At 37.9% G+C, this 21,931-nt stretch overlaps 1 protein-coding gene and 1 non-coding gene across 2 annotated transcripts in view; one reads left to right on the top strand and one right to left on the bottom strand.

The window, feature by feature from the left end:
* RECQL (RecQ like helicase) overlaps positions 1 to 21,931 on the top strand; it is a 47,109-nt gene that overhangs the window by 20,314 nt on the left and 4,864 nt on the right. Inside the window, exons 4-10 of the mRNA XM_049626667.1 lie at positions 128 to 364; positions 11,320 to 11,486; positions 12,225 to 12,306; positions 13,493 to 13,641; positions 13,731 to 13,848; positions 14,374 to 14,512; positions 16,437 to 16,528. Coding sequence (XP_049482624.1) covers positions 128 to 364; positions 11,320 to 11,486; positions 12,225 to 12,306; positions 13,493 to 13,641; positions 13,731 to 13,848; positions 14,374 to 14,512; positions 16,437 to 16,528 — 984 coding nt within the window. The remainder of the gene's footprint in view (positions 1 to 127; positions 365 to 11,319; positions 11,487 to 12,224; positions 12,307 to 13,492; positions 13,642 to 13,730; positions 13,849 to 14,373; positions 14,513 to 16,436; positions 16,529 to 21,931) is intronic.
* TRNAK-UUU (transfer RNA lysine (anticodon UUU)) lies at positions 21,521 to 21,593 on the bottom strand. Its single transcript has one exon. It is a non-coding gene; the product is annotated as a tRNA-Lys (tRNA).

The following is a 21,931-nucleotide window of genomic DNA, read 5'->3' as shown; positions in this document are numbered from 1 at the left end:
CTGTCTCTCTCTGTCCCAAAAATAAATAAAAAACGTTGAAAAAAAAATTAAAAAAAAAAAACAGTTTAAGGCTGTTGCTTTGAGTATTGAGCATCTTAATTTACTGCTTAGCATCCCCACTGGCTAGCTCAGTTCCGTCATTATGTCTGTTTCTCCTTCCAACAGGAGCATGTGAAATGGGTTCATGCTGAAATGGTAAATAAAAATTCCAAGCTAAAGCTAATTTATGTGACTCCAGAGAAAATCGCAAAAAGCAAAATGTTCATGTCAAGACTAGAGAAAGCCTATGAAGCGAGGAGATTTACCCGAATTGCTGTGGATGAAGTTCACTGCTGTAGCCACTGGGGACATGATTTCAGACCTGGTATGTATGATATGTCTAGAAAACTCCTTGATTCTAGGGACTGTTTTTTTATATGATGGAAATCACTGCTTCCATTAAAATTATTTTCTCAGCCAGTTATTACTCATTTTCTCTTGCCTTAACTTACGGGGAACCAAGAGGCAGAATTTTAATCTCTACTCCCCGCCATGGTAGTGCTTAGTCTGATTGCCTTTATCCCTTGAAATGTATGTTTCTTAAACATTATTCTCTCCCATCTTTAGCCATAAAGATTTACTGACATCCAGGTTCTCTCTCACATCTGTTGAGGAATTAGGATCTCCTTCAAGGTCGTCTTCAGGGTCTTTGGCATCCACTTCCAGATCTACACTCAACTAACACCTCAGGGTTAAAGTTCTGTGGGATATTTGAGTAACCTGTTTCTTTACTTCTCCAACTTAATCCTACATGGCCAGAAGCAGATCACTCAGACTTATTCTGTGTAAGACGGTCTTAGATTTAAAAAGTCCTGCTTGTGATTTCAACCTCATTTCTTTCTGAACCTGCTTTCACACTCATATGGTTCCCCTGGGGTCCTCTTTAATCTGTCCTTATATTTGCCCACTGCTCTAGGCCCCACCTGATGGCCACTGTTTCCTCCTTCCAGACTCTTCTATTGCCACTTTTCTGTTGTGTTTCTCGTGGATTGCCTGGCATTTTACCTACTTCAGTCTCTGTGCCAGACTTTTCTTCTGGACCCATCCAGGCTTCTGCTTTCTCTATGCCTGCTGTTTCAGTACTAAGCATTGGTGGGAAAAAATTGCAGAACTGCATTAATTTCCACCTCAGTTCAGCTTTCATCGTACCCAATATCTTTTTCTTGTTCCTGTTTTGTCTCCTGCATACATTTCTTCCAATGAGCTTTTCATGCCGCTAACTTTTCTTTAGGTCCTAACTCATACTTAGCAGATGCCTCCCAGAGCCCGGAAAGTAGGTGCCAGCAGGTATGGACGTCTTCTCTTTCCCCTTCCAAACATTAGTAATCTTGTTTTGTTTTATTTTGTTTTTTCTTAAGGCAAAAGGAACCATTTCTTTATAAGTTACCATGACTCCTTCCACTTCATCCTTTCCTGCCTTCTTAACTTTGACTTTGTCAAAGTCTTCACTCCTGCATCTTCAGACTTTACAAAAACAAACATTAGAAGCCCAAGTAGTCTTTGGCCTTTTCCACCCCTTTATGGCATTGTCCTATTTCTGTTCTTCTTTTTGCCTCCTCCTCTAAACTCTCTCCCCTTCTCACCTTTATTCCTTTTTGACTTCACTGAGTCGCTTCTGCCTCTGCCACTCTGCTTAGGGGTGAGCTGAGACCTCACTCCCCACTGCTTAATGCTGTGGGCTCATCTGCATTCCCCTTCCTGCTCACTTTCAGGAGCATTTCCTGCACTCACCTCTCTCCTTGCCACTTTCGCCTCCCTCAGTGACGGAACGCTTTCCCCGCTCACTGCTGCCTTCTTCCTTTGCTGCCACCTCAAATGTTAGTGTTCTCTATGGTTCCGATCTCTTTCACCTTTTCTTACACTTCCCCAGGCCTAGTGGACTTGTGGCCTGAAGACACATTCACTGCCTTCAGAATTATTTGGGACACAGGTAATTTTTAAAATTTTGTTTTAAATGCCTCAGTACATATACTGTCCTTTCTACAAAAGACCCCACCATCTTAATCAGACTACTCCAAAGAGTTGTTACCTGGTAGCTAGTGGAAATGCTAGGTTTCTGACCCTTACCTTATATTTCCAACCTCAGTGCTGATCACTTAGGATGAGAACCATTGCTTGTGTATTACCATAACTTGTGTTGGCTCTGTAGATTAGCTGCCAGCTGTAATCAGTTTTTCCCATGTCTAGTCCTGTTACTCCTCAGCTGTAGATTTATATTCCTAATTGTTTATTAGAAATGTGTACCCATTTAAAAAACTGTTTGAGATATAATTGACATATAACATTGCACTTATTAGTCTTAGTTGTGTAAGATAGTTCTTTGACATATGCATATACTGGGAAGTGATTATTACAGTAAGTTTAGTTACATCATCAATACACATAGCTGCAAAATCTTTTTTTTCTTTATAAGAACTTTCAAGATTTACTCCCTTAGCGACTTAACATACAGTATTATCACTATTGAGCATTACTATAAGTGTGTACATTTTGACTCCCTTCACCCATTTTTCCCACACTATGCCTCACTTCTGGCAACTACCATTGTGTTCTCTGTATCTTTGAGATGTTTTTTGTTTGTTTGTTTGTTTGTTTGTTTTAAGATTCCACATGTCAGTGATGTCATACAATGTCTTTCTCTGGCTGACTTACATCACTTAGCATAATGCTATCAAGCTTCATCCATGTTGTTGCAAATAGAATTTCCTCTTTTATGGCCAAATAATATTCCATTGTGTGTGTATGTATAAATACATAGCACATTTTCTTTATCTGTACATCAGTGCACACTTACATTTTTTCCATGTCTTGGTTATTATAAATAATGCTACAGTGAACATAGTGGCTTAGATATCTTTTCAAGATAGTGATTTTGTTTCCTTTGGGTAAAGACTCAGAAGTGGAATTGTTAGATCATAAAGAAGTTTTATTTTTAAATAAAAAAAAATTTTTTTATTGTTTGTTTTTGAGAGTGAGAAAGAAAGAGTATGAGCAGGGAAGGGGCAGAGAGAGGGAGACACAGAATCTGAAGCAGGCTCCAGGCTCTGAGCTGTCAGCATAGAGCCCAACACAGGGCTTGAACTTGTGAACCATGAGATCATGACCTGAGCCAAAGTTGGACGCTTAACCAACTGAGCCACGCAGATGCCCCTATTTTTAAATTTTTGAGGAACCTCTGTACTGTTTTCCGTAGCAGCCACATTAATTTACATTGCTAACACCAGTGCATCGGGGTTTCTCTTTTCTCTCACATTTCTTATTTCTTGTATTTTTGATAATAGCCATTGTAACAGGTGTGAGGTGATACTTCATTGTGGTTTTGATTTTCATTTCACTGATGATTAGTGATGCTGAATACTTTTTCATGTACGCATTGCCTATTTGTATGTCTTCTCTAGAAAAAATATCTATCTAGATGCTCCGCCTATTTTTCAGTTGTAATTTTTAGGTATTTTTGCTATTGAGATAAATGAATTCTTTGTGTAGTTTTTATGTTGACATTTTATCATATAGTTGCAAATATTTTTTCCTAGCCCATAGGTTTTCTTTGCTGTACAAAAGTGTTTTATAGTTTTATGTAGCATCGTGCTCATATATACACACCACATCATCTTTATCCATTCATCAGTTGATGGACGTTTGGGCTCTTTCTACAATTTGGCTCTGGTTGATAGCACTGCTATAAACATTGGGATACATGTGCCCCTATGAATCAGCATTCCTGTATCCTTTGGATAAAGTCCTAGAAGTACTATTGCTGGATCGCAGGATAATTCTATTTTTAACTTTTTGAGGAACCTCCACACTATTTTCAGAATGACTGCACCATTTTACATTCCCACCAACAGCCCAAGAGGGTTCCTCTTTCTCCACATCCTTGACACATCTGTTGTTTCTTGAGTTGTTAATTTTAGCCCGTCTGACCGGTGTGAGGTGGTATCTCAATGTGGTTTTGATTTGTATTTCCCTGATGATGAGCAATGTTGAGCATCTTTTCATGTGCCTGTTAGCCATTTGGATGTCTTCTTTGGAAAAGTGTCTATTCATGTCTTCTGCCCATTTCTTCACTGGATTATTTGTTTTTCAGGTGTTGAGTTTGATAAGTTCTTTATAGATTTTCGATACTAACCCTTATCCAATACATCATTTGAAAATATCTTCTCCCTTTCCGTCAGCTGCCTTTTAGTTTTTTGGATTGTTTCCTTTGCTGTACAGAAGGTTTTTATCTTGATGAGGTCCCAATAGTTCATTTTTGCCTTTATTTCCTTTGCCTTCGAAGACGTGTCAAGTAAGCATTTGCTGTGGCTGAGGTCAAATAAATAGGTTGTTGCCTGTTTTGTCCTGTAGGATTTTGATGGTTTCCTATCTCACATTTAGGTCTTTCATCCATTTTGAGTTTATTTTTGTGTATGGTGTAAGAAAGTGGCCCAGTTTCATTCTTGTGCAAGTTGCTGTACAGTTCTCAGCACCATTTGCTAAAGAGGCTGTTTTTTTTCCATTGGATACTCTTTCCTGTTTTGTTGAAGTTTAGTTGGCTGTATGTTTATGGGTCCAATTCTGGGTTCTGTATTCTGTTCCATTGGTCTTTGTGTCTGTTTTCATGCCAATACCATAACTGTCTTGATAGCTTTGTAGTAGAGGTTACAGCTTTGTAGTAGAGGTTAAAGTTAAAGTCCGGGACTGTGATGCCTCCAGCTTTGGTTTTCTTTTTCAACAGTACTTTGGCTATTCGGGGACTTTTGTGGTTTCATACAGATTTTAGGATTGCTTGTTCTAGCTCTGTGAAGAATACTGATGCTATTTTGTTTGGGGTTGCATTGAATGCATAGATTTTTTGGGTACTATCGACATTTTAGCAATATTTGCTCTTCCAATCCATGAGAATGGAATATTTTTCCATTTCTTTGTTTCTTCTTCAATTTCTTTCATAAGCTTTCTGTAGTTTTCAGCATACAGATCTTTTGCCTGTTTGGTTAGATTTATTCCTAAGTATTTTATGGGATCGACTCCTTGATATCTCTTTCTGTTGTATAGAAATTCAGCTGATATCTATAAATTGATTTTTTATCCTGCAACTTTGCTGAAATAGTGTCATGTATCAGTTCTGGCAGTTTTTTGGTGGAGTCTTTCAGGTTTCCCATGTCGAGTATCGTGTTATCTGTGAAAAGTGAAAGCTTGACTTCTTCTTTGCCAATTTGGATGACTTATTTCATTTTATTGTCTGACTGCTGAGGCTAGGTCTTCAACACTGTGTTAAACAACAGTGGTGAGAGTGGACATCTGTGTTGTGTTCCTGATATCAGGGGGAAGGCTCTCACTTTTTCCCCATTGAGGATGGTATTAGCTGTGGGCCTTTAATATATGGCTTTTATGATGTTAAGGTATATTCCCTCTGTCCCTACTTTCTTGAGGATTTTTTTTTAAGAAAGGATGCTGTATTTTGTCAAATGCTTTTTCTCCCTCTATTGACAGATCATCTAGGTAGAAAATAAGTAAGCAAACAGTGGCTCTGAATGACACATTGGACCAGATGGGCTTAACAGATAAATTCAGATCTTTTCATCCAAAAGCAGCAGAATATACAGTCTTCATGAGTGCACATGGAACATTCTCCAAAATAGATCACATACTGGTTCACAAAACAGTCCTCAACAAATATAAAAGGATTGAGATCATACCATGCATATTTTCAGATCACAACACTTTGAAACTTGAAATCAACCACAAGAAAAGAACATCCTACTAAGGAATGAATGAATCAACCAGGAAATTAAGGAAGAACTTAAAAAATATATGGAAGCCTGTGAAAATGAAAACATGACAGTCCAAACCCTTTGGGATACAGCAAAGTCAGTCCTAAGAGGAAAATACATTGGAGTCCAGGCCTTTCTCAAGAAACAAGAAAAATCCCAAATACAGAATCTAACCTCACACCTAAAGGAACTAGAAACAGAGCAGCAAAGAAACCCTAAAGCAAGCAGAAGAAGAGAAATCATAAAGATTAGAGCATAAACAATATAGAATCCAAAAAACAGTAGGACAGATAAATGAATCACTGGTTTTTTGAAAGAATAAGCAATTGATGAGCCCCTAGCCAGGCTTCTCAAAAAGAAAAGAGAGAGGTCCCAAATAGATAAAATCACGAATGAAAGAGGAGAGATCACAACCAACATTAAGAAATACAAACAAGGGGCGCCTGGGTGGCGCAGTCGGTTAAGCGTCCGACTTCAGCCAGGTCGCGATCTCGCGGTCCGTGAGTTCGAGCCCCGCGTCAGGCTCTGGGCTGATGGCTCGGAGCCTGGAGCCTGTTTCCGATTCTGTGTCTCCCTCTCTCTCTGCCCCTCCCCCGTTCATGCTCTGTCTCTCTCTGTCCCAAAAATAAATAATAAAAAAACAAAAACAAAAACAAAAAAACAACAAAAAAACGTTGAAGAAATACAAACAATTATCAGAGAATACTATGAAAAATTATATGCCAACAAACTGGACAATCTGGAAGAAATGGACAAATTCTACTCACCCACACACTACCAAAACTCAAAAGGGAAGAAATAGAAAACTTGAACAGACCCATAACCAGTGAAGAAATTGAATTGGTTATCAAAAATCTCCCAACAAATAAGAGTCCTGGGCCAGATGGCTTCTCAGGGGAATTCTAGCAGACATTTAAAGCAGAGTTAGTACCTATGCTTCTCAAGCTGTTCCATGAAATAGAAACGGAAGGAAAGCTTCTGTACTCCTTCTGTGAAGCCAGCATTACCTTGATTCCCAAGCCAGACAAAGACATCACTAAAAAGGAGAATTACAGGCAAATATCTGTGATGAACATGGATGCAAAAATTCTCAACAAGATACTAGCAAATCGAGTCCAACAGTATATTAAAAGAATTATTCACCATGGTCAAGTGGGATTCATTCTTGGGCTACAGGGCTGGTTCAATATTCACAAATCAATCAATGTGATACATCACGTTAACAGAAGAAAGGATATACCCTATGTTTTCTTCTAGTAGTGCTCTGGTTCCAGGTCTTATGTTTAAGACTTTTTAAATCCACTTTGAGTTGATTTTGTATATGGTGTAAAGTCCTGTTTCATTCTTTTGCATGTGGCTGTCTAGTTTTCCCAACACCATTTATTGAAGAGACTGTTGCTTCCTGATTGTATATTCTTGATGCCTTTGTCATAAATTGACCATATATATGTGAATTTATTCCTGGGTTCTCTATTCTGTTTTGTTGATCCATGTTTCTGTTTTTATGCTAATAACATATTGTTTTGATTATTATAGCTTTGTAATATGGTTTGAAATCAGGGAGTTTGATGTCTCCAGCTTCATTCTTTCTTAAGATTGCCTTGGCTATTGGGGGCCTTTTGTGGTTCCATACAAATTTTAAGATTGTTGTTTCTAGTTCTGTGAAAAATGCCATTGGAATCTTGATAGGGATTGCATTGAATCTGTAGGTTGCTCAGGGTGTATGGACATTTTAACGGTGTTAAGTCTTCCTGTTCATAGACACAAAATATGTTTCCATTTATTTGTGTTCTCTTCAATTTCTTTTATCAATGTCTTATAGTTTTCAGGTGTATAGATCTTTTACCTCCTTGGGTAAATTTATCCCTCAGCATTTTATTCTTCTTGATGCAATTGTAAATGGAATTGTTTCTTTTCTTTTCTTTTCTTTTCTTTTCTTTTCTTTTCTTTTCTTTTTTTAATGTTTATTTATTAGAGAGAGAGAGCATGCATAAGCAGGGAGGGGCAGAGAGAGAAGGCGAGAGAGAATCCCAAGGAGGCTTCATGCTGCTAGCACAGAGCCCAACGTGGGCTTGATCTCACAACCGTGAGATCATGACCTGAGCCTAAATCAAGAGTCAGATGCTTAACTGACTAAGCCACCCAGTCATCCCTCTTTTTTTTTTTTTTTTAAATATTTACTTTGAGAGACAGTGTGAACAGGGGAGAGGCAGAGAAGTGGAGAGAGAATCCCAAACAGGCTCCATGCTGTCAGTGCACAGCCGGATGTGGAGCTCTATCTCACGAACTGCAAGATAATGACCTGAGCCAAAATCAAGAGACAGATATTTAACCGACTGAGCCACCCAGGTACACATGGAATTGTTTTCTTAATTTCTCTAATAGTCTATTAATAGTATATAGAAACACAACTTATTTTTGTGTATTCATTTTATGTTTTGCAAACTTTCTTTAGTGACAGTTTTACTTATTCTCTTTTAATTTGGATACTGTTTATTCTTTTTCTTGCCTAATTTCTCTGGCTAGGACTTCTAATACTGTGTTGGATAAGAGTAGTGAGAGTGGGTATCCTTGTCTTGTTCCTGAGCGAGAAGAAAAGGTTGGAACTAATAAGCTTGAGAGGAGGGTCTTTGTGGAGCTGAAACTCAGACCTCTGAGGAGGCACAGCTACCTGGTGCTGGAGCCTCTTAATGGAGGCAGAGGTGAGGTGGACCTGTGATGAAGCTGGTTCTTCAAACTTTGGAAAAACTGTATTTGGCTGCTACTACAAAGAGACAGTGCTGGTATAGGGATGAAGAAGCCTTGCTGGGTAACATTCTTGAGAACACAGGCAAGCCCACAGGAAGCAAAAAGGAAGGAGCAAGACCCTAATTCTTCCCTTAGCCTTGTAGTCTAGGGCCATCTGGCAAAGCAGAAAGATAGTGTGCACATTCCCTGCATCAGCACTGCAAACAGTGTATCAAAAGGTGGAGTTGGAGTTGTGAACAAATAATGTAATAGCTAGTCCATCATCCTTGGTTTATCCTACTTCTTTTTTTTTTTTTTTTTTAATTTTTTAATTATTTTTGAGAGTGAGAGAGACAGAGCATGAGTGGGGGAGGGGCAGAGAGAGAGGCAGACACAGAATCAGAAGTAGGCTCCAGGCTCTGAGCTGTCAGCACAGGGCCCGATGCGGGGCTTGAACTCATGGACTGCAAGATCATGACCTGAGACGAAGTTGGACACTCAACCGAGTGAGCCACCCAGGCGCCCGGTTTATCCTACTTTTGCAGATCCAGTCCATCACCAAGTCCTGTCAACTCTGCCTCTAAAGTGAATCTCAAGTTTGTCCTCTTCTCTTTGTCCTGCTGTCTCTTAGGTACACCTGGGCTCCTTTCCACTGACCTACTACAATGATTCCCTAACTAGTCTGTGATTCCAGTGTTACCCTTTTACAGTTCATTCTTCATACAGCAACCAAAGTGATCTTTTCTAAGTATAAATCAAATCCTGTTACTTCCCTTCCTAAACTACCCAGCAGATTCTCTTTGTACTTAGAATAAATTCCATATTCTTGACCGAGGTCCATAAGGTGACATGTGGTCTGTCCTTTGTTTACCTCTCTTCGATTTCCTATTCTTCCTCCCTCCCTCGTTATACTTCCATTACACTGGGCTTACCACTCCGAGCCCTTCTCACTCTCTGATAATAACATATTTATTGGTTTACTTTTTGTTTTGTCTGGTTCTTTGCTTGAATCATTCCATTTGCAAAACGGCTTTGTCTTGTTCACCACTTAACATTCAGTTCCTGAAGACATGCTTGGCACAAATGGATGAATCTTGGGCTCTTTCCCTCCCCTTCTCTCCCCTTTTCCCCACCCCGCATCCCCCAGAGCCCATATACCAATAGTTACCAGGACCTATCGGGCTTTGGTTCTTGGGTTTGTATTCAGTCTTTTCTTTCTGCTCTATCCTCAGTGTCATGCCTTGTTTCCTATTCTTAGTGGGGTTCTGGTTTGCTGCTGCCATCTCTTGACTGATCTCCATTTGTTTATGTTTTGTCTCTTCCAGCCCATACCTTGCACTACTGCCAAAAGATGAGTCTATTTATATCCCTTTTATGCTTCAAAAATTTCCTATAGGATAAAGTCCTAGTTCTTAGAATCAACTATGTTGTTCCCAGTCTTACTTAAACCTGCCTTCTTGTACTCTTCAGTGTAACAGTATCAGTTAAGGTGCAGGCAGGAAAGCAGAGCCATTGTGAATGGCAGGTGATCAGGGATTTATTTTAGGAAGCAGACCCTGCACAACTGTGTGAAGAGCAGGGAAAGAGAAGGTGTGAAGGAGGTGGAGGATGGTCTCTGATTTCCTGAAGCCCTGGTGTGGGAGGACCAACTGGAGCTTGTAGGGAGGTCTGCAACTGGCATGGCCGGGGCCAGAGGGTACACAGACAGGAAGCTTGTGAGAGGTCTCTGGTAAGCTCTCTCTGAGTAGCTGTCAGCTCTGTGAGCCTGCTGCCTGCCAGGCATCCAGTGGGGACTGGTGATGGGTAAGACCTACAGTTGGGAATAAGAGCTGAAGGAGGAGTGGAAAAAAACTAGGACAAGTTAGAACTGGCTGGGCCCCTCTGCATCTATCTGTCCCTCATCTTATCTGCCTGGAAAGATCTTCAGAGAGTAATGACAACTGGTTCACTTCTGACTGCCACACCTTGTACACGTTCGTTCCTTTTTTGGTCTAGTTCTAGCGTGGATCCATACAGGGAATGTGGTTACCAGCTTACTGGAGTTGACAGTAATACATCCAGCTCGACACCCTGTGGGTTGGTCTGACTGACCTGCTTGCTGTTTTTGGAATATGCTAAGTAATTTCATGCCAGTGTATTTGCGGTGTAAGTGCTATTTTCTCTGCCTGGTGTTTTCTTCTACCCTTCCTAGTAACTTCTGCTTGTCTTCAAGACCCAACTCACATGTTACCTCCTTGAAACCTTCACGACTTCCCCAGCAGTGACCTTCTTCTCTATTTTCATAGTCCTCTAGCTTTGCAGTTAGCAGTTTCTACCACAGTTCTCTTCTACTTTCTGCAAAGAGTTAATTACATAAGGACAACTTACCTAGTGATTTAAGTGTTGATGACAAATATGAGCCCAGAATGGTTTCCTGGAAGTACATTCTATAAAAACTAGTGCCCTCACCAAAATTTTTCTGGTCTGAATTTGCCACACTTGCGTGATAGTGTTGGTAGAAGGAGTTTGCCTGATGGCCTCTTTTATCTCTTGTTTGTTGTGAGAGATTCACACACTGTGGCCACTCCCACTGCCTCTTAAATCCACTAGTCAGAGGTTGTAGACCAGTGCACAGCTTACTGGAAATGTGTTGTTTTTCTCTCTTCAACAGGGAGTTCTACCTGTGGCCAAGAACAGTGTTTCTGAAGAGCCAGGGAAAAGTATCCTATAGCCTGCCTACTCAGAAAGGCCAGGCAGCACATGCTAGATATATACTGCTTACATGTAGAAAGTGGGCCACTTTGTATGTTTTCTTTTCCAGATTACAAGGCACTGGGTATCTTGAAGCGGCAGTTCCCTAACACGGCCCTAATCGGGCTGACGGCAACCGCAACTAGCCATGTTTTGAAGGATGCCCAGAAAATACTGTGTGTGGAAAAGTGTTTTACTTTCACAGCTTCTTTTAATCGGCCAAATCTTTATTATGAGGTGTGTAACTTTTATGTCAACGTATTACTTTCATGAAGGATTATAGCAGAGGTTACCTTTTCATTATGTTTATAAGTAACAGGTAACTCTGTTTAAAAGTTTTTAAAATGAGGAAGTGATGAGAAGCATATTCATTGATTCGTGCTTTCTTCTGTATCTCTTTTGCTGCATAATCCTTTGCTGGGTTAAATAAAAGACATTGCCTTGTGAAGTTGATGCACATTATTGTGCAAGGATGGAGGGAAGATTGATGCCAAGGACCCTAACTACATCTCTATTGAAGTTAATTACAAAATAGTTCAAGATTAATATACCATTTGCTAATACTCTATTCAGATTATGTGACATGTTTTTTCTAATTTCCTAAATGTATGTATGTGTGTGTGTGTGTGTGTGTGTGTGTGTGTGTGTATTATATCCTTTTAAGAATAGATAATATTTTTCTGAGTCTCCATTCAAGTTATTTATGCCATGGTTTATGTTTTTATAAAAGTAGCATCAAAAAATAAAAAGGTCTCCATCTTTACAAGTTCACTGCTTCTGTGCCTTCTTATTCCTGGCAAATTCAAAACCAAGGATCAAGAAGAGCCTGGGAGGTGGCAGGGTCAGGAGAGGTGAATGAAAGAGCAAGGAAAAGGCACTATGCCTATAAAAGATTGGCACCCTGAAAGTTGTAAGTCAATGTTTACATGGATGGTACTCATTAATTTACTTTGTAATAAGTTAGCTTTCTCTTAGATTCGGCAGAAGCCCTCCAACACTGAAGATTTTATCGAGGATATTGTAAAGCTCATCAATGGGAGATACAAAGGGCAATCAGGTAATACAAAAACAACTTTGAAGACTGAGAGAAAAGTTTCAAAAAGTAATATCATACTGATTTACTGATGAATGATTAGCCACCAAAAATATTAGTGCATGGCAGAAGATATTTGAAAATGTTATGTTAAAATTAATTAGCTTGGTGGGGGCGCCTGGGTAGTTCATTTGGTTAAGTGTCCAACTTTGGCTCAGGTCATGATCTCATGGTTTGCAGGTTTGAGCCCTGTGTTGGGCTCTGTGCTGATAGCTCAGAGCCTGGAGCCTGCTTTGGATTCTGTGTGTCCCTCTTTCTCTGCACTGCAACCCCCCCCCCCCCCACTGCCACTCATGCTCTGTGTTTCTCTCTCAAAAATAAACATTAAAAAAATTAAAAAAAATTAATTTGCTTGGTGATCTTAGAAATTGGGTGTGTCATTTACTAATGGGATGGATTATAAGAGTCATAAAACTATTTTTGTTTATTTGCACCTAATTGCTTTAAGTAGTCATTAGTGGACCTAATGGCATAATGCTAATTATCAACAGCACATTTAGTTAATTATCCACTGTGTATTAGAAGGTTAAGCACTGACTTTCTGAATGGATGTAAAATAGTCCTTGATAGCAAAGGACAATTAAAGAATAAATAGTGCACATTGAGTGAGGTATCTATAGATGGAGTTGAGAGTATTTCTGTTTCCTGGATTAATGCACAGATGAGCATTACTGAAGCACAGAGTTTGTGTAAAGGTAGCATTTCAAAGCTGTTCTACAGATTTTCAGGAGACATTAATGAGTACCCAGGGTAAAAGGAGCTCCAGGGTCAAATAAGTTTGAGAAAAGCTGCAGCTATTTATCCTCTTGGAGCTTCATGGGGTATACCAGCACATTAGAGGTTCTGGCCAGTCCTGCAAATAAAGAGAGAAACCTGTTCAATGCAGTGGTTCCCAAACTCCTTTGCACATGAAACTTTTCACATCATACTTGAGAGAAAAAAAGAGGTAATGGGAACCAAAACTTGTGGCCCAGGGCTTATTTCTGTTTTAGAGCAAGCTGCTGATCAAATCTTGAATTATATCAGAAAGTCATTATGTGTTGAAGACCTTGGCATTTTTTCCTAAATCTTTTTCCCTCATGCGTTGTGTTAATCAGTATCTTGAATATGTGTGTATGTATATCTAACAATTGGACATATTTTATTACAGGAATCATATATTGCTTTTCTCAGAAAGACTCTGAGCAAGTTACAGTTAGTTTACAGAAACTGGGAATTCAGGCAGGTGCATACCATGCCAATATGGAACCAGAAGATAAGACCAAGGTTCATAGAAGATGGTCAGCCAATGAAATTCAGGTTAAGTATATATCTTCAACAGCATCCTCATTAACATTTAAAAATATTTTAAGTTTATATAATTAACATAAAATGTTAAAACATTTTAGGTGGTGGTGGCCACGGTTGCATTTGGTATGGGAATTGATAAACCAGATGTGAGATTTGTTATCCATCATTCAATGAGTAAATCTATTGAAAATTATTACCAAGAGAGTGGACGTGCAGGTATGTGTAACTTCTAACCAGAGGGAACTTTTAACAAAGCTTTTCCAGAAAACACATTATATATGTTTAATAATTCTGTATTTTAAATATTTAGTAGCTAGTATTTTTTAGAACAATGAAGTCATTTTTACAGTTTTATACTTTTTTGGTACTTATGTTTGTGTGCTTATTTTACTTGTATTGGAGTGTTATGAATTGTTTCCTATGTTTTCTAAGATAATTTGATGTCTGTCTTTAACTTCTGAATTTTTAATTAGTGGCTTCAAATTGTTAACTTCAATAATTGGATTATTTATGCACATATTTTTTTTTACTAATAAAGCTGATTGTTGATAGCTCTCATTAGTTGGTTTTTCTTTTTATAATTTCAGGGCAGCTGTTACAAATTAACTTGCACATATCTGAAATTTCTAGATGTGATATATTTAGACTGTGAAGCATTGCCAGCTAATTTTATATATATTATTTTTGCATATTTTGAAATTTTCAAGTAATTATGCAATCTCAAGACTTCTCACACTACAGGTCGAGATGACATGAAGGCGGACTGTATTTTGTATTATGGCTTTGGAGATATATTCAGAATAAGTTCAATGGTGGTGATGGAAAATGTGGGACAACAGAAGCTTTATGAGATGGTGTCATACTGTCAAAACATAAGCAAGTAAGCCACATACCTTTTTATAACTTGTTATTTAAAAATAAGCACAACATGAAAGTCTGGGAAATTACTTTGGATACTTGCTCAGTAAGTAAATACACTGGTAGAATATCAAGTACAAACATGTAAAAGCAAATGTCTAAAGGGTGGGAACCAGTACGTGAACCCTCAGGATCTGCCTTAATTCCAGAAAATGTATTCTCTCTTTCTATTTGATAATCCTCCAAAACTTTCATTGGAGTTTTTTTTTGTTGTTGTTTCTTTAAGTAAAACAAGTATATTGAGATGCTGATTTTCTTTCAATTGAAGAATAATTGAAGTACAATATTGTATCTGTTTCAGGAGGACAACATAGTGATTCAGTATTCTCATATATCACAAAATGGTCACCACAATAATTCTAGTTACCCTCTGTCACCCTACAGAGTTGGTACAATATTATGGACTATACATTACATCCCCCTGTCATCTCTATTTTATTTATAACTAGAAGATTGTACCTCTTAATCCCCTTCATGTATTTCATCCATCCCCACTTTTATTGAAAATTTTGATACAAATTCACAGTGAGTTCAAGCCTTTTCTCTCTGGCACTGACATACAGCTACATGCTTTACCAGTTGTGAAAAGGTATTTATGATAGGCATTTTGAGAGCTGAGCTTTGTAACATGTACCATCTTACCAGCTGATGGGTTGATGAAATAATTGAGAGCAGGGTTAAGTTTCTGCTTACTAAATAAAATTTAAATCTAGGATGGTTTTAGTTAGAGCATATAGTTCCTTGGTGGCTTTTCAGTATTAGTCATCTTTGTACTCTTATTGCCCATCATGTAAAATGGACTCAAAATTTTTGAACTGATAAGCAGCTATCGAACAGTAACAGAAAACGTCATTTCTTCCTGTAGGTGGTACAATAATCTAGTTAAAGAAGTAAGAAAATGAAAATTTTCTTAGATATCCAATAGATATCAAGAAGCATATTTGGGGGTTTAGAGTCAAATACAAGAAACTACTAAGATACAAGAAACTGCTTTGCTATCAGGAAGATTCTTTTAATAGTTCCCAAATATTGAATCTCAAGGGAATCTCAGACAACTTCTGAAAGCAGTGTTTATCAAGTATATATGGAAAAAAAGTATGTGATAGGCAGAATAGTCTCCCAAAGATGTCTACATTCAAATTCCTGGCAACTGTAAATTAACCTTCCGTGGCAAAAGGGAATTAAGACTGCAAATGGAATTAAGGTTGCTAATGAGCTGACCTTAAAATAGGGATATAACTCTGGGTTGTTTGTGTGGATCCAGTATAATCATAAGGGTACTTAATTGTGGAATGAAGCAAGAAAGGTTAGAATGATATTCATTGGCTTTGGAGATGGAGGAAAGTGGGGCATGAGCCAAGGAATTCAGGCAGTCTCTAGGAATCAGAAAGGACAAGGAAACAGATTCTCCCCTAAAGCCTCCAGAAGAAATCCATCCCTGCTGATACTCTGATTTTAAGCCAGTAAAACCCATATCAGACTTCTCATGTATAGAAATGTAAGACAATAAATTTGTGTTAAGCCACTAGATTTGTGGTAATGTTATGACAGCAATAGGAAACTAATATAATATATAACTCTGTTTTGAAATAGGGATTCTTGGGGTGCCTGGGTGGTTCAGTCAGTTAAGTGTCTGACTTCAGCTCAGATCATGATCTCACGGTTCAGGGGTTTGAGCCCCGCATCAGGCTTTGCAATGACAGCTCAGAGCCTGGAGCCTGCTTCGGATTCTGTGTCTCCCTCTCTTTCTGCCTCTCCCCCGTTCGCACTCTGTCTTCCTCTCAAAAATAAATAAACATTAAAAAAAATAAATTAATTAAAAAAGAAATAGGAATTCTTAAAACTTACTAGGTCATTTAATAATGTATATATCAATGTGTTTGCAGGTGTCGCCGTGTATTGATAGCTCAACATTTTGATGAAGTATGGAATTCAGAAGCATGCAACAGAATGTGTGATAACTGTTGTAAAGACATTTGTGAGTTCACGTTTTTGTTTTTTTTTTAATTTTTTAAAGTTTATTTTGAGAGAGACAGAGCATGAGCAGGGGAGGGGCAGAGAGAGAGCAAGAATCCCAAGCAGGTTGTATAGAGTCAGCACAGAGCCCGGCATGGGGTTTGATCTCACAAAACTGTGAGATCATGACCTGAGCCGAAATCAAGAGTCCAATGTTTAACTGACTGAGCTACCCAGGCACCCCTGAGTTCTCTGTCTATTGAAGTACAGTTGACCCATAATGTTATATTAGTTTCAAGTATATGGCATAGAAATTTGATAAGTCTATATATTGTGCTGTGCCAGGTACCAGTGTAGCTACCATCTGTCACCATGCAATGCTATTACAGTTCCATTGACTATATTCTCTGTACTGTACCTTTCATCCCCATGACTTATTCATTCCATAACTGGAAGCTTGTACTCCCACTCCCCTTCACCCATTTTCCCCATCCCTCTACCTCCTTCCCCTGTGGCAAACATCATTTTGTTTTCTATATTTATGGGTCAGTTTTTGCTTTCTGCTTATTCCTTTATTTTTTAGATTCTACATATAAGTAAAATCCTATAGTATTTAACTTATTTCACTTAGCATAATACCCTCTCGATCCATTCATGTTTTTGCAAATGGCAAGATCTTTTATATGGCTGAGTAATATTCCATTGTGTGTATATTCCATTGTGGTAATGGACACTTGGGTTGCTACCATATCTTGGCTTTAAACATAGGATTACATCTATCTTTTCAAATTAATGTTTTTGGTTTTGGGGGGTAAATACTTGGTTGTAGAATTACTGGATCATGTGGTAGTTCCATTTTTAATTTTTTGAGGAAGCTCCATACTGTTTTCCACAGCGGCTACACCAGTTTGCATTGCCACCAACAATGCACAAGGTTCCCTTTTCTGTCCATACTTGCTAACACTTGTTTCTTATGTTGTTGATTTTGGCCGTTCTGACAGGTGTGGGGTGATATTGTGGTTTGATCACTGTGGGTTTGATTTGCATTTCCCTAATGATTAGTGAGCATCTTTTCATGTGTCTCTTGGCTATTTGTAGGTCTTCTTTGGGAGAATGTCTATTCAGGTCTTCTCATTTTCTAATTGGATTATTTTTTTGGTGTTGAGTTGTATAAGTTCTTTATATATTTTGGATACTAACACTTTATCGACTATATCATTTGCAAGTATCTTCTCTGATTCAGTAGGTTGTCTTTCAGTTTTGTCGATGATTTTCTTCACTGTCAAAGCTTTTTATTTTGTTGTGGTCCCAATAATTGTGCTTTTGTGACCCTTGCATGAGAAGACATAGCCAGAAAAATGTTGCTATGGCTAATGTTAAAGAAATTACTGTTTATGTTCTCTTCTGGCATTTTATGGTAACAGGTCTCACATTTAGGCCTTAAATCCATTTTTAGTTTGTTTTTGTGTATGTTGTAAGAAAGTGGTCCAGTTTTCCCAGTACCACTTATTGAAGAGACTATTGTATATTCTTGCATCCTTTGTCATAGATTGACCATATATATAAGCATGGGTTTATTTCTGGCCTATTCTGTTCCATTGATCTGTTTTTGTGCCAGTACATTATATTTTTAATTTTTTTTCTTAATGTTTATTTATTTTTGACAGAGAGAGAGACACAGAGACAGAGCATGAGGTGGGGAGGGGCAGAGAGAGAGGGAGACCCAGAATTTGAAGCAGGGTCCAGGCTCTGAGCTGTCAGCACAGAGCCCAACGCAGGGCCTGAACTCACAGACTGCGAGATCATGACCTGAGCCGAAGTCGGACTCTCAACCGACTGAGACACCCAGGTGCCCCAACGTTATTTTGATTATTACAAGTTTGTAGTATATCTTGAAATCTGGGATTTGAAATCTAGCTTTATTCTTCTTTCTCAAGATTTCTCTGGCTATTTGATGTCTTCGTGGTCCCATACAAATTTTAGGATTATTTCTAGTTCTGTGAAAAATGCTCTTGGTATTTTCATAGAGATTACACTGAATCTGTAGATTGGTTTGTGTAGTAGGTATTTTACCAGTATTCTTCCAATCCATGAGCATTGAGCATCTTTCCATTTGCTTTTGTAATCTTCAATTTCTTTCATCAGTGTTTTGTAGTTTTCGGAGTACAGGGTCTTTCGCCTCCTTGGTTAAGTTTATTCCTGGGTATTTTATTATGTTTGGTGCAATTGTAAATGGAATTGTGTTTTTAATTTATCTTTCTGCTACTTCATTATTAGCATATAGAAACATAGCTGATGTGTATTGTTTCCTGCAACTTTACTGAATTCATTTACTCTAATTGCTTGTAAATGCAGTCTTTAAGGTTTTCTATGTATAGTATTATGTCACCTGCGAATAGTGACATTTTAATTTATTCCTTACTAATATTGGTTTCTTTTTCTTGTCTGAATGCCGTGGCTAGGGCTTCCAGTATTATGTTGAATGAAAGTGGTGAGAGTGGACATCCTTATCTTGCTCCTGACCTTAGAGGAAAAGCTCTCAGTTTTTCACAATTGAGTGTAATTTTAGCTCTAGATACTTCATGTATGGCCTTTGTTATGTTGAGGTATGTTTCCTTTAAACCTTTGTTGAGTTTTTGTCATGAACAGATGTTGAATTTTGTCAAATGCTTTTCCCACATCTATTGAAATCATCATATGGTTTTTACTCTACCTATTGTAAAAGAGTATCACATTGATTGATTTGCAAATATTGAGACATCCATGTATCCCCAGAATAAATTCCACTTCATCCTGGTGAATGATCCTTTTAATGTATTGCTGAATGTGGTTTGCTGATATTTTGTTGAGGATTTTTGCATCTATGTGCATTGATGATAATGGCCGTAGCTTTCTTTTTAGGTGTTGTCTTTGTCTGGCTTGGCATCAGGGTAATTCTGGCCTCATGGAATGTATTTGGAAGCTTTCCTTCCTCTTCTAGTTTTTGGTATAGTTTGAGAATAGGTATTAACTCCTTTTTATATGTTTGGTAGATTTCACCTGTGAGCCCATCTGGTCTTGGACCTTTGTTGATAGTTAAAAACGTTTTTGTTTTTGTTTTTGTTTACGTAGGATCCATACCGAGTGTGGAGCCTAACACGCGGCTTGAACTCACAACCCTGAGATCAAGCCCTGGTCTGAGATCAAGAGCTGGACTCCTGAGCCAGCCAGGCTCCCCTGTTGGTAGTTTTTTTTTTAGTAATAAAAAACTTCCATATTATTACTGGTAATTGGTCTGTTCAGACTTCCATTTTCCCTTATTCACTTTTGGAAAATTGTACATTTCTAGGAATTTACCCATTTCTTCTAGGTTGTCCAATTTGTTGGCACATGATTTTTCATATTCTGTTAGAATCCTTTGTATGTGGTGTCAGTTGCTTCACTTTCATTTTGGATTTTTTTTTTTTTTTTATTTTTTTTTTTTGAGAGAATCTCAAGCAGGCTCCACACTGGGTAGAAGTCCTCTTTTGTTTTTGTTGATGAGTGGTGGGGTTAAGGTTTAGCAATTTCTTTTATCTTTCCAAAGACCCAGTTCTTAGCTTACTTGATCTTTTTCTTTGTTTAGACTCTATTTCTGATTTGATCTTCATTATTTCCTTTCTTCTATTTACCTTGGGTTTTGTTCTTTTTCTAGTTCTTTTCTTTCTAGTTCCTTTAGGTATAAAGCTAGATTGTTTATTGGAGATTTTTCTTGTCTTGAGGTAGTCGTTATAAATTTACCTCTTAAAACTGCTTTTGCTGTTTCCCAAAGATTTTGGGCAGTTGTGTTTTCATTTTCATTGTCTCCATGTATTTTTTTAATTTCTTCTTTCTTTGCTTACCTGTTGATTGTGTAGTATCATGTTGTTTAGCCTCCACATGTTTGTGTTTTTCTTGTGACTGATTTCTAGTTTCATGCTGTTGTGGTTGGAAAAGCTGCATGATATGATTTCCATCTTTTAAATTTATCGAGTTATTTTTATTTTGTCCTCTAATATGATCTGTCCTAGAGATGTGTCCCATGTGCACTGTGTATTCTGTTTTTGGATGGAATGTTCTGTCTATATCTGTTATGTCCATCCAGTCCAATGTGTCATTCAAAGACAGTTTCCTTATTGACCGACTGCCTGGATGATCCATCCATTGATGTAAGTGGTGTGTTAAAGTTCCGTACCATTATTGTATTACTATCAGTTTCTCTCTTTGGTTATGTGTGTTTTATGTATTTCGATGCTCCTATGTTGGGTGTGTAGATATGTACACTTGTTATATCTTGTTGGATTGGTACCTTTATCATTATGTAATACCCGTCTTTGACTCTTTTTACAGTCTTTGTTTTAAAGCATATTTTGTCTGATATGTGTACTGTTACTCTGGCTTTTCTTTTTGCTTCCACTTGCATGATGTTTTTCTATCTCTTCATTCTGATTCTACATGTATCTTTAGGCCTGAAGTTAATCTCTTACAGGCAAGATATAGATGGGTCTTGTTTTTAAAAAAAATTTTTTTTTTTAACATTTATTTATTTTTGAGACAGAGAGAGACAGAGCATGAGCAGGGGAGGGTCAGAGAGAGAGGGAGACACAGAATCCGAAACAGGCTCTAGGCTCTGAGCTGTCAGCCCAGAGACCGATGCGGGGCTCGAACTCATGGACCGCGAGGTCATGACCTGAGCCAAAGTGGGATGCCCAACCAACTGAGCCACCCAGGCGCCCCGGGTCTTGTTTTTTAAAAATCCATTCCACCACCCTGTATCTTTTGAGTGAAACATTTAGACCATTTACATTTAAAGTAATTATTGATAGCTAGGTACTTACTGCCATTTTGTTGATCGTTTTCTGGTTGTTTCTGTAGTTCTTCTCTGTTCTGTTCTTGCTCTCTTTGTTTGTGATTGATGACTTTCTGAGGTGTTATATTTGGCTTTCTATTTTATAATTTTTAAAATATTTTTTCACATCTTTTTGACTTTTTATTGTCTTATTTTTTTCAATCTCTATGCCGAACATGGGGTTTGAACTCACAACCCCAAGATCAAAAGTCTCACACTCTACCCACTGAGCCAGCCCAGCACCCCTAATTTTTAAATTTCTTTTTACTTTGAGTCAGCACAATGTTATATTTGTTTCAGATATACAAGATAGTGATTCAACAACTATAAGGTATGCTGTGCCCATCACAAGTGTAGTTACTGTCACCATACAACACTGTTATAGTACCATTGACTATATTCTGTATACTGTACTTTTTCCTTTTTTTTTTTTTTTAACCTATTACAGGTTTTGTGTTTATGGTTATCATGAGGTTCATATGTAACATTCTAAGTATAAAGCAGTATATATGAATATATATGCATATATATTTATATATGAATATATAAATATTATATATAATATACATATTTATATAT

This window comes from Panthera uncia, chromosome B4 (assembly GCF_023721935.1).
Source record: "Panthera uncia isolate 11264 chromosome B4, Puncia_PCG_1.0, whole genome shotgun sequence".
NCBI classification, from domain to species: Eukaryota; Metazoa; Chordata; class Mammalia; order Carnivora; family Felidae; genus Panthera; species Panthera uncia.
The sequence above is the reverse complement of the archived record's forward strand: the minus strand, read 5'-3'. Positions and strand labels throughout refer to the sequence as shown.